General features: G+C 41.4%; 1 protein-coding gene across 2 annotated transcripts in view; it reads left to right on the top strand.

Annotated features, from left to right (window-relative positions):
* The window catches only part of Lrrc6 (leucine rich repeat containing 6), a 128,938-nt gene that overhangs the window by 13,579 nt on the left and 102,438 nt on the right, over window positions 1–12,921 (top strand). The window contains exon 3 of one of the 2 annotated variants that reach the window (XM_023702601.1): window positions 1,410–1,487. The exons of the other annotated variant lie outside the window; for it this stretch is intronic. Within the exon in view, the coding sequence (XP_023558369.1) occupies window positions 1,410–1,487 (78 nt within the window). The remainder of the gene's footprint in view (window positions 1–1,409; window positions 1,488–12,921) is intronic. 2 annotated transcript variants of the gene reach the window in all.

The raw sequence follows: 12,921 nt of genomic DNA, 5'->3' as shown, positions 1-12,921 counted from the left end.
AGCTGCTTCTTTACTTCATCTGCTACGAGTTCTGAGAGTTCTTTTTTTATTTCAGAAAAGAATTGTACTCTGATTTCTTCTATATCTTTCTGCTGCTGCTTATTTACTATCGACGCTCTTGGTTTATGCAACAACAAATGCATATTTTGTAAATTTTAGATGAGCTGTTAGTGGCAATAATGGTGATGGTTATAGGTTATTATGCTTGGTATGTATATCCCTGAGAAATGGACAGGGAAGGCATTATTTAGATGAGGTTGCCCAGAGACATTCTTTCATGGAAAGTTTATCTTTCACATCATATAGCAAAGGACTGTTCTTTCCATTGCAATGTAATGGTTCAGTGGCAAGCTCCAGCATCAAATATTCCAACTCAATCATTTAACTTTGGGGAGGTGGAGTCTCTGTGCTTTAGCCTGTGTTCTCATTTTTTTTCCCCTTTGGTACCAGGGATCAAACCCAGGCAGGTGCTTATGCCACTGAGCTATCTCCCTGGCTAGCCTGTATTCTCATTTGTGAAAAGAAGACAACAATAGATTTTACTTCACAAGATTATTATGAGTATAAAACAATATGTGCAAAAACATCTTGTGGCATACAATGAACAATCAACAGCATTAACTTTATCTTGTATTTAGCTGTTTTTCAAAAGCCCCACTTTGCAGCAATGCTTTGGCTGACTTGGTTATGCTGGTTGTTCTGTATGAACATTCAGATTCAGATTCTTCAAAGAAGATAATCCTCTATTGGGTTGATTTTGGATGTGTGCAAAAGAATGTGGCCTAGCAGTAGGGGAAGCTGTTATTTTACCAACTCTAAATTTAGAGGTAGAAAAGACTCTAAGGTTGACCGATTTCTTCTGTCCCACCAGTCAGCATGGGCTTTATCCTACAGCTGGTTCCCGGTGGTTGAGAGTGAGTGCTGGTGGGGATAAGACTGCCAACCTATTAACATCAAGAAGGGAAAAGAAAGAAGATGTCACAAAGTTTAGAAGGTAGATCTATCCTTCATTGGATTGGGGTACTTGATGTGCGTGCCCTTCCAGCCCTGGAGCACGGGGCTGTCAGGAGGCTTCTAGGGGCTGGATGGCTTAGGCCAGGGCCTTCACTAGCAAGATAGAGTGGCTGTCCAGGCACTGACTCCTCTTGGTAAGCCTACCCCCACCCCTGCAGTTGGGACTGAGTAGAGGGAGGGGCAGATCTAGGTTCCCCTAGGAAAGATGAAGGAAGAAATGGATATCGTATGGGAAATTCTGTCTTATGTACAGGTAGAGACTTGACAAAGCAGTAAGATTTTGATAACTATAAAATATTCCCCAGCGTCTCTTTGTCATTTTCACCATAGATTATATTAAGATCTTTAATATAATCTTTATCTTGAAAGTTAATTATATTATTTGTATATTTCAGAAAATGTAAGTAAACTCAAGAAACTTGAATACTTGAATTTAGCTCTCAACAACATTGAAAAAATTGAAAATTTGGAAGGTAAGAATTTTCTCTGAATTAAATCAAGATATAAATTAGCTTTAAATAGTATATCATAAATAATAAGGATATTTTTAAAGTTTATATAAGTCTCATTTTAATTTTTATAATAACTCAAATGAAACGGTGATGTATAAATCCAGTAGTAGAAGTTTCTTCAAGTCTTCCTAACCTAGTCTCTTCACTGAAAGTAGTGGTAGTTAGTACTTTGATACATATAATGAAGTTTTGTTTCATTTTGCTTTCCATTAATGGGATCATACTATAAATATTGTTTAGAAAATTAATTTCTTTCTTGGCATTACCTAAATAACTAGGATGGAGTGGCTGGCTATGGAGCAGAATGACCGTGGACTAAGTGTTCTAACCATTTGTCTGCAGATGGACATTGGAGGGCTGGCGACAGAGTCTGGGAGTAGTGGCACATGCCTGTAATCCCAGCGCTGGGGTTCCGGCACTCTGCTGTATCCTGGGCACAACGAGTGTCCTTCTGCATTTCATTTTCTGTGCAAGTGCTCAGTTTTTGCTAAGGTTTTATTTAGAAATGGGATTCCTAGGTCTAAATATGTGCATGTTGAAATACACTGCCAAATTCTTCCCCAAAAAAGAGTATCAATTTATGCTTACACCTGGTGGTCCATGTCAGTTCCCGTTTCTGCACGATTTACTTACACTTTCTATAAAATATTTTTTTAAAGCTAGGTATACGGTGTTGTCTGATTGGTTTGTTTTGCAGTTTACTTATTATTACTGAGCCTGAATATAGAATTCCAGATATTTGCTGAGTGTGGTGGCACATGGCCTATGATCCCAGTACTCAGGAGGCTGAGGTAGGAGGACTGCCATGAGTTCAGGGTCAGCCCGGGCTGCATAGTAAGCTCAAAGCCAGTTTGAGGGGCCTGCAAGAGATAGCTCTGTGGACCAAAGCGCCTGCTTAGGCAAACTTAGGCGAGCACAGGAAATGCGGCTTGATCCCTGGCACCACATGCTGCATCAGCCCTGCCCCCAGGGCGGACTGAGCCGGCCACAGAGTCTGGGCATAGTGGCACATGCCTGTAATTTCAGCACTGGGGAGGATGCGAGCAGGAGGATTACCATGAGTCCAAGCTGTATAGTGAGACCCTACATCAACTAAATACATTACAAAGAAAAAAAAAAAAGGCAATTCAAGCGCATAGCAAGACCCTGATTCAAATAAATAAATAATCTTCAGATGTTTATTGAATATGTGTGTTTCTCAAATGTGGATGTTTCATGTCTTTTTGACATGTTTCTATTGATATTGTTACTTCTCAATATGGTTCTGCCTTCCAGGCATTAGGTCATTGTCATGTATGCTACAAATACTTTCTTTTCATTTATTTCAGTTATGATGCTGATATGCAGCAGTGTTACAGTTTAATATTCTGTGATCATGCATTGAATGTTACGGATTCCAAGGATAGTATGATTTTATTTTTTACACTTAATATTTCTAATACGTGTTAGGTTTATTGTGTAAAATGAATCAACATATACCCTGTTCCTCAAAATGTCTCATGATTAAACTACCTGGACATTTATAAAATTTAAGAAATGATTCCTATACCATAAGCCTCAACATTTTAGGTAGCCCAGTGGATTTTAGTATATGTATCTGTCCCCACCATACATTTTGGAATGTTCTTACATTTATTATTTTAATGTATTTGATTGTTACAGGTTCTCACTAAACAACTCAGACTTGTGGTGATCCTCCTGCTTTTAGCCTCCCCAGTGCTGGGATTATGGGTGTGCCCAACTATGCCCAGATTCTGGCTAGCTCAGTCTGCTCTGGGGCAGGGCTGACATGGCATATAGTGCTGGGGATCAAACCTCGGTCCCTGCGCTTGCCTGTTTTTCTAAGCAGGCGCTTTGGTCCACTGAGCTATCTCACAGGCTAGAACATTTTTATCATCTCAGTGAAACTCTGCATTCATTAACATTCATTTCTCACATGCACCCAACCATTGACAACTTTGAGTCCACTTTCCTTTTCCATAGATTTTCCCATTCTGAACACAGTGTGAATGGAGTCACACAATGTAATCTTTCAAGCCTAATGTTTTCTGAGTTCCTCCATGTTGTAGTCTATTTCACATCTTCATTTCTAGCTGTTGCTCCATAACACTCTGTGGCTGCTGCATCATTAGTTGGTGGACACTGGGGTCACCTTCACTTTCAGCAAGTACAAATAAACCTTCTATGAACACTCAAGTAAAAGTTCCTGTGTGATTGTTGTTTTCGGATTAGTTTGGTGTATCTAGGCATAGGATTGCTGGGTTGTACAGGATCTATGCTTGAAGTTTAGAGGAACTTCCAAGTTGTTTTTCAAAACAGTTGTATTATTATGCATTTACACTAGCAATTTAGGATGGTTCTACATTCTTCATATCCTGGTTACTTTCCATTTTTTAATAGTAGCTGTCTTCTTGGCTGTGAAGTGGCATCTTGTTACAGTTCTGATTTGTATTTACTTAATGACCAAGGGCAATGGGCACTTTATGTGCTTATTGGCCATTGTGTACAGTGTCTGTAAATTTTTATTTAAAATGTTGGCCCATTTTTAAATTAGGTTGTCTTTTCATTGTTGAGTTGGAAGAGTTAGATACTAGACCCTTGTCAGATACATGATTTGCATGTGTGTACTACTCGTTTGTTAGATTTCTTTCCAATTTCTTGGTAGCACATGGTCAGCTTCGCTTTGCGTGGAGTTTTCCTTTCTTGATGTCTTTGGTATTACCTTCAGGGTAACAGTGCTTATGGAGCGCACTGGAAACTGTTTCTTCTAATTCTACTTTCTAAGGATCTGTGAAAGATTGGTATTAATTCTTTTTTGAACACTCGGTAGGACACATTGTACCAGGAAGCCTTCTGGGCCTGGACTTCTCTATGTAGAAGGTTATAAATCACTACCTTAGCATTTTTGTTTTAAGCCTGTTTAACTTTTGTTTCTTTGTGAGGCAGTTTTGGTAGTTTATGTCTTTCTAGAATTTGTCCATCTCTTCACTGCTATCTCATTTGTTGGCATTCAGTTGTTCTCAGCACTCTCATGCAATCTTTTTTTGTTTTGTGAGGTTAATAATAATGTGTCATTTTGTAAGTCTGAGTGCTCTGTTTTTCTTAGTTTAGGAAAAGGATTGTCATTTTTATTGATATTTTCGAAGAATTAACTTTTGACTTTGTTACTTTTTATTTTATATTGTTTTATTTTTCTCTTTTTTTGCTTTGTATTTAGTTTGCTCAGTTTTTCAAATTTCTTAAAGTGCAAGCTTTCACTGTTGATTTGAGATCCTTTTTGTTCCATGTCGGCATTTGTAGCTCTCATTTCCTTCTGAGCACTGCTTTCCTTATGACAACTAAATTTTGGTGTACTGTGTCTTTGCTGTAATTAATCTCAAAGTATTTTGTGACTTCTGTGATTTCTTCCTTGACCCATTGTTTATGTAGGGATATTGCTTAATTTCTACATATCTCTATGTGTTTTTCAAATTGTGTTCCTTTCTTCATTTCTAGAATCATTCAGTTGGGACCAAAGAACATGATTTCAATCGTTGAAAAATTTTAGAATTGGGCTGTGGAGGTAACTTGGCAATCTAAGCACCTGCCGGGCAAGTGAAAGAACCTGGGTTCGATCCCCGGCACTGCCTGCTCTGCTGGCCCCAGACCCCTGGGTACACCATGCTGGACACAGAAAATGGCAGTGGTGGTGCATACCTGTAATTCCAGCATATTGGGGAGGCTGAGACAGGAGAATCACTACAAGCACAAGCTATGTAACGAGACCCTGTACCAAATCAATCAATCAATCAATCAACCAATCAATCAATCAATCGTTTTTTGAAATCTAAAATTTTAGTATTACAGTTATTAGTGCATATTAATTGTATGAAATAATGGGTTCCACTGTGATGTTATCCTCCGTGCGCATAATGTATTTTGATAGCGTTACCCACTGTACCTGCCATGGTCTTTGTCTTTCTAAGTAGTAGTGCTTTTATTTTCATCTCTTTCCCAATCCCAGTGCTTTTTGCCTTTCTAAGTCTGGCTTATTCTATTTAATATAGAGATCTCCAGTTTCATCCATTTTCCTGCAGTTGACATGATGTCATTCCACTTAACAACTAGTATCCCAGTGTGTGTGTGTGTATGCACGTGTGTGCGTGTGTGTGCATGTGTGTGTGTGTATGTGTGTGCACGCTTACATACTTTCTTTAATCCTACCATTTTTGTCTATCTTGGGGGAAGTCCTCTGTGTACTTAATGGAAATGTGTATCTTACGTGGGTGAAATCTCCTGAAAACTTGTTAGGCTGCTTTGTTGGTTTGTTCTTCTGTTTCAAGTGTCGTTCTTCTCTCTTCTTTCTTGGCTGGCAGCTGTCCAGCTGTTGTGTCCATTCCTGAAAGAAGGTTACTGAGGTCTCTTGAGGATGCTGGGCTGTTTGTTTCTCACTTCATTTCTGTCTTTTATTTCTTGTATTTTGGTTTTCTCCTATTATGTTTAAATATATTTATAATTGTTTAATCTTGATAAATTGATCTTATCCTTATAACGTTTTTCTCAATATCTATTTTGTCTGAGTATGGCCACTCTCATCTTTTTTGTAGTTACTGTTGGCTTGGTATAACTTTTCTGTCTTTTAACATTCTACCTACTTGTTTCTTTAATTCTACAATGTACATCTTTAAAACAGAAAATATATGGATCATATTATTTTGAATCCATCTTTTTCATCTCTTTTTAAAATTTTTTAATCATTTATTTATTTGGTACAGGGTCTTGCCACATAGCTTGGACTCATAGTGATCCTCCTGCCTCGGCCTCCCCAGCACTGGGATCACAGGTGTGAGCCCCCACCCCTGGTTTCGGTGGCCAGCAGAGCATGAGGTACCAGGAATGAAACCCAGGTCCTTGAGCTTGCCAGACAGGCACTTAGACAGCTGAGCTCTCTCCTCAGCCTCCAGCTCTGATTTTTTAACAGGAGCATTTTGTCTATTTATATTTCATGCAATTAGTGATAAGGTTGAATTTCGCTACTTGTTTTCTATATATTCTTGTTTGTTTTATTCCTGTTTCTGTTTTGATGCCTTTATTATTTTCTTGTATGGTATTTTATTTTTATTTATTTATTTATTTATTTATTGTATTTAGGACAGGGTGTGCAGGGTGTACAGGGTCTCACTGTGTAGATCGGACTTGTAGTGATCCTCCTGTTTATAGCTTCCCAAGTGCTGGGATTACAGGCGCACGCCACCACACCCAGTCTCAGTCTCTGTCTCATTGAGCCCCAGGGCGGGGTCAGCATGGCGGGTCTGAGATTGAACTCCTGGCCCCTGCATCTGCTTAAGCATGCACTTTAACCCACTGAGCTATTTGGCCAGCCCTTCTTGTATAATATTTTAATTCAGTTTCTTTCTTTGTATGTTTTGGGGTTACTTTTTTAGTTATGCTCTTACAATTATAATTACTGTTTTATTTTGATGATCTAGCCCAAATTGTTATCAATTTAATTTCAATTGTATATAAAACTTGACTTTTCTACAGATGTTCCTCTCCTTATTTATGCTATTGTTGCAACTTACATCTTTATATATTTTTTGACCAGCAACATAGATCTATAATTTTTTTAGGTATTCATTGTTAGAATAAGAGAAAAGTAGGTATAACCAAAAAGACACTTATTCCTCGGGAAAGGGTGATACACACTATTCTTCCAATAAACCCAGCTCTTTCCTACGTCTTTATCTTTGGTTCTTCTGGCTACATCAGTACAGTAGCACTTTCTTTCCCTCTGAAAAGTTCAGGACTTGGTTGACCTTCACCTCATCATACTCTAAACATAAGACATTCAGATTTCTCCTTGTTTGTTTGGTAGGTGTTAGAGGAGGAATGGCGGTCCGCTCTCTGGGTTCCTGTTACATCACTGTATAGTCTAGCAGTGTTCAGTGTCTCACTGCAAGATGGGACTCGTAGTGATCTGCCTGTTTACAGCCTCCCAAGAGCTGGGATTACAGGCGTGCGCCACCACGCGCAGTCTCAACTGCTGTCTCAGTGTGCCCCGGGGGCGGGGCTGGCACAGCAGGCAGGGGATGGAACCCCGGCCTCTGCACCTGTTTGTAGGCGCTTTAATCTGCTGAGCTATTCAGCCAGTGCAAAGCCTGTCTGTATTTTGCCGTGTACATTTGAGTTACTCTGCAGTGTCTTCAGCTGGGAGGATGCCCTGCAGCACTTCTTGTGAGATAGATCTGCTAGTGCTAAATACAGTGCTCGCAGTTTCCCAGAGACATTTTCTTTCTCTTCATTTTTGAGTTTTCCCAGCCACAGAATTCTTGTTTGGTACTTTTCCTTCTTTCTTTCATGTATTTATTTACTTTCATCTTTATTTATTTTCTGTTAACTTTCTCTTTTCTGTTTTCTTTGACCGCCTAGAATTTCTTTTAATAAGGCTTTAGTTGTTTTAGGCTGGGCTTGCATCGCTCTTAAGCTGTGTTTTCTATTTATCTTGCTGCTCTACAGGCTAGTTTGCCAGATTTGAATGCCCAAATAATTCTTCTGCTGGCTCAACTCGGCTGGCTTCAGAGACTCCTGCAGAGGTGATTGGCTTACGCATTAATCTGCTGATGAGTTCAAGTCACAGGGGCTGTGTGGATGTGAGGCCTCCCTGGGGAAGTGGGCTGCAGGGTGTGAGCCTGGGGCTCTACGTGGTCCTGGCCCTCTGTGATGGTGCTTCCCCTGCCCTTCTCTCCCTGGAAGCTATTTGTTGAGGGGCTTTCTTCCACTGCACCCCTCAGCTGTGATACTTCGGCCTTGGATCCAGCTGACTGTGACCTGAAACCAAGAATAAATGGGACCGCTCCCATTCATTCATTCATTCATTCATTCATTCATTCATTCATTCATTCACCTCTCCTTCTTTAAATTGCAGATACCAGCTGTTTTGACCCAGCCCCAGGAAAGCTGACCAGTAGAGCTCTTTTGCATCCATTGCCATTCATTCTATAATTCAGCTCCTTTACGACTGGCTCTTCATTTTGGCCCCCATTTTCATTCTCCTAAACTGTGTTTTCTGCTTTTGTGTGGTGTCAACTGTTAGGCCGTAGATGAGAAGCTTCTAAACTATCTTTCAAGTTACTTGTCAGAACTCTTTGGTCTACATTGTCTTCAGTTCCCTGGGTTTTCTCTCTTCCTCTCTGCTCTCCTATGCCACTTTGCATCTGGTTTTTGCTCTTTTCCTCCGGTGGTAACCCACCCTGATGTCTGGTGACTGTCCCATGAGGTGTCTGTGCTGGGGGGCTCGCTCTGCAGCTGGGAGTGTCTCCTCAGCCCGCCGGCCTCTGTCCTGCCCCGCAGGGCTGTGGCTCTGGCAGTGGGTGAAGCATGCTGACCGCAGCTCCCTTCAGCGTGCAGGCCGGGAGCAGAGGCAGGGGCGCTCCTTTCCCCACCCCACGCCCCCCGGCCTTAGCTATGTAACAAGAGAGCTTCGTGAAGGTCACGCTGGGGAAGCTCTGGTCAGCTCACCTCCTAGAGCACAAATACATATCTCAGCAACTGTCAAGGCTGCACATCAGCACAAACATAAATGTACATATGTTTTAAAATTTTTACCCTGAAAACCTAAAAAATTGTCCTTGTCAAGGCTCCAGGCCCAGTATCACTGCTGAATCTAAGACTTTTCCTCACTGTACCATCATTTTCCAGCTTGAGAAATTCAGTCATTGCTCCTTCCCAGATGACAGAACTACCAGCATTGCCCTGTGAATGTATTACCTTGGGACCAGTGGAATGACATTAGCTCTATTTTAGTCTAAAGTATCAGAGAAATAATTTTTGGAGGAAGGTACTTTACAGGACAGGAAACAAAACTGGGTATTGTGGCATGTTTTGTACATCGTTTGACCACTAGAGGGCAGCACCACCGCTATTGTCTTGGCGCTTTGAGCGCTGCGGCGGGCAGTCTCGTCTCTTACCTGGACGAGTCTGGCTTCCTCCTGCGCTCTGTCTTCCAGCTCTAACGGCCAGTAGGGGGCGCGGCATTCTGGGCACACATCTGACGGGGAAGACGCGGATGGAAGGATGGAAGAGTGAGCAGGAGGGTGCGTGCATCTTCTCTGCTGGCAAATATACACAGTGAGGCCCTACTGGAGTACATCTCAGCATGAGTTGGTTTTGTTGTTGTTGTTGGAACCAGGGATCGAACTCAGGCCCTTGCGTTTGCCAGGGATCGGCATGAGTTTCAAAGTAAAAAAAAAATTTTTTTTCTCTTTTTCCCTGGATAGCAAAGAGTAACTCGCCTCATTTTCCTTTTTCCTTTCCTGTTTTCTCTGTTGAGGCTTCTCCAGGAGAGAGTAAAGTGCCCTCCTTTTCCACCCCTCCTCTTTATCACCATGACCTAGAAGCTGAAGCGGGGTGCTAGCAGTGTGAGTCACCCCAGCCCTCACCTGGGCGTCATCCTGTTTCCAGCGTGTCCAGTGGGTGGCAGGGCCAGAAGCAGGCGAGGCCGCCGCGGTGGGACGGCCTGTCTCAGAGGAGAGGTTCCCTTGGGCCCCAGGCCAGAGCTGGTCACCTACGGCGTGGCGAAGCTGTTGCGGTGGCATACGTGTAGGATAATTGAGAAGAAAGTTAAAACTCACCACTTTGAAAACTATAATGAACATTTGAAATGTCCTTGTTCCTTCCTTTCTACAATTGCAACAAAATCCCAAAAGTATGAATTTTTCACCACGTTGGAGACTTTTGAATGTCAGCCTTTTCTTCCATGAAAGAAAAATGTCATTAAACTGTCTTGTAGAACCTTGCATAGCAAACTGAATTCTGTGTAACCTGTACCCTACAAAAGCCTTCCCAAATCTACCTTCCGCATTTATAAAAGCCGTCTGGCATTTGTACTGGTTTACAACATCCAGGCATAGAGATACAGATTTGTATTTATGTGTAGTTTAATATCCATTTTTCACGTGGTAGCTGGGTCCACACTCTTAAAATTTAATGATGCGTTAGCAATTATATTGCTATGTGTTAAATAATTCTTTATTGTTTATTGCTGGAAATGTTTTTAATTGTGTTTGCTATTATGAATAGAACTGCTCTGAATAGCTTGGAACAAATCATTCCTGCTGCCAGCAGAGGTGTTTGATTTAGGTATTCATCCTGTCAATAATTATTTTTAAACTGATAAATAAAAATGGTACATATTTATGGGGTGCCATGTTATGCTTTCATACATGTCCGTGTGTAAGGTGTAGGGTTCAAATGGAACTCCACCTATGTATCTCTTCAAACAATGATCATTTCTTCATGGTGAAAATATTCGAATCCTTTCTTCTAGTTTAAAAAGCGACATTGTCATCATCCACAGTTGCCCAAACTTCTTCTCCCCATCTAGCTGTATCTCAGCACCTGTTATTGTACCAAACCCCAGCTCTCTCTCCATCCTCTGCTAACTACCACTTCACTCTGAGCTTCTAGGAGAGCTATGTAGTTAGATTCCACATGTGGGTAAGATTCATGGTGCATGTCTTTCTGTGCCTACCTTATTGTACCATTTGCATTCACGTTATTGTAAATGGCGGAAGTTCATTCTTTCTGTGGCTGAGTAATGTTCCATTTGGTGTATGTGCTGCATTTCCAGTATCATTCACCTGTTGATGGGAAATTAGGTCAAATCTTTCTTGGGTGTTGTGTCTAGCTCTGATGTCAACAGGAGCACAAATATCGCCTCGACATACCAATTTTGTATCCTTTGGATGTGTACTCAGGGACAGGGTTGCTGGACCATGCAGTAGCTCTCTGAGAACCTTCCAGACAATTTCAGCATTGGCTGTAATGATTTATGTGACTACCAACACTGCGAGGTTGGCAGTCCTGATCACCGGGGATGTGCCAGCAAAGCCACAGTGAAGTCTCACAGCACACCGGTTAGAATGGCTTTTATGTTTTTAAAAATGAGACGTGTTAGTGAGGATGAAAAGTGATGAGATGATGAAAGGGAAAACAAGAAGACGTAACACTGATATTTTTATAAAAGTGTCAAAAATAGTATTTTTGCCATTACGAAACAATAAAGCTAGAGTGCTATACTTATGTTGAAAATCAGTAGTCACTTGTCAGTGCCCTCTTCCATGTCCCATTCCCTAGAGGGGACCATTCCCAATTCTGAGCTTCTTCTGCCACCTGTATTTAAACAGTGTGTCTGTACCACGCTTACCTCCGTATTTCCGGGCTGTGCCCGTATGGTATGCCTGGTTTTCACATTCCCCATTTAGACATCATCTATTGATGCTCATGTGGAAGAGACGGAGATTTTGTTCTCTAGCACCATCCTCAAGGATGTCAATACTCTCCTATCCACCCTCGTTTTACTTTTATGTAAAACACAAGGTATCAGTGTGAGATATGGGCTATAGACTTCCTTTATGGTGATTGGTAGTTTCATTTAGCACTTTGTTGAGAAGGGACTGCATGTAATTCCCCACTGACCCTCTGGCCTTTTGTACCCACTTTCTTCCTCCTTCTTTTGCCAGGCCCATTTGACCCTCTTTACGTAACATTGTGAACTCCAGGCAAGTCCTGCCTGGCCACACTTCTCTGGGTGGAAGCAGCTGCTTTTACAGACCCACATTTGTATTTCACAAAAGTTTTAGTTTGAGAACATTAAAGTGCCGAGGGTAATCACAGTGCTGATGTCTGTAATAAATAGTTAACATTGGCAAACAGATCCTCAGGTGTGCTAGCTTAGAGTGACTTTTTAGATGGGCAGATCTGAGTTTAAAGTCCGACTCCCCCATCTAGAAGCTATGTGATATGAGCTTCTTATCTCGTTTGCTTTAGAGTTCCAGTTATTTATTGCAGTGAAGAAAAAAAAAATCTCCTTCCATACCCAGTGTCTTAAACCTCCAAGCCCCAGATGTGGGGGTGAAGGGTTCAAGGGCTCACGGTGGCTCCTCAACGAGCAGCAGCTGCTGGAGGCCCTGCGTTCACAATGGCTGCTGTCACCTGGCCAGCGCTGTTGGCTGGCTGTGTCTTTCCACAGATTCAGGTTTTATTCTCTGGTTCCCCAGATAGCTTGGGCTCTCAGAGCATGATAGACCATAGGTAATGAGACATTTCATGTGGCTTCTGTTCCGTAGTCATGTTCCAGGGCAAGCCGCCTCCTCCTCCTCCTCCTCCTCCTCCTCCTCCTCCTCCTTCTCTTTTTTTTTTTTTCATTGTACTAAATGTGTACTTTAATTAAAAAAAAAAAACAAACATTTACGAAACTCAGAGCAGAACATACAGTAGCCTAGTTAGGAACATAGATTTGCAAAGGTCTAGTTTGTTTTGCTTTCTTTCCCCTTACTCTTGTCCTTTTCACTCTTTTTTTTTTTTCATCAAGTATTGATATATTGAACTTTAAGTCCCCACATAATATGATAAAAAA

Source organism: Octodon degus, unplaced genomic scaffold (assembly GCF_000260255.1).
Source record: "Octodon degus isolate 3935 unplaced genomic scaffold, OctDeg1.0 scaffold00154, whole genome shotgun sequence".
Classification (NCBI taxonomy): domain Eukaryota; kingdom Metazoa; phylum Chordata; class Mammalia; order Rodentia; family Octodontidae; genus Octodon; species Octodon degus.
This window is presented reverse-complemented; position numbering and strand designations above follow the sequence as displayed.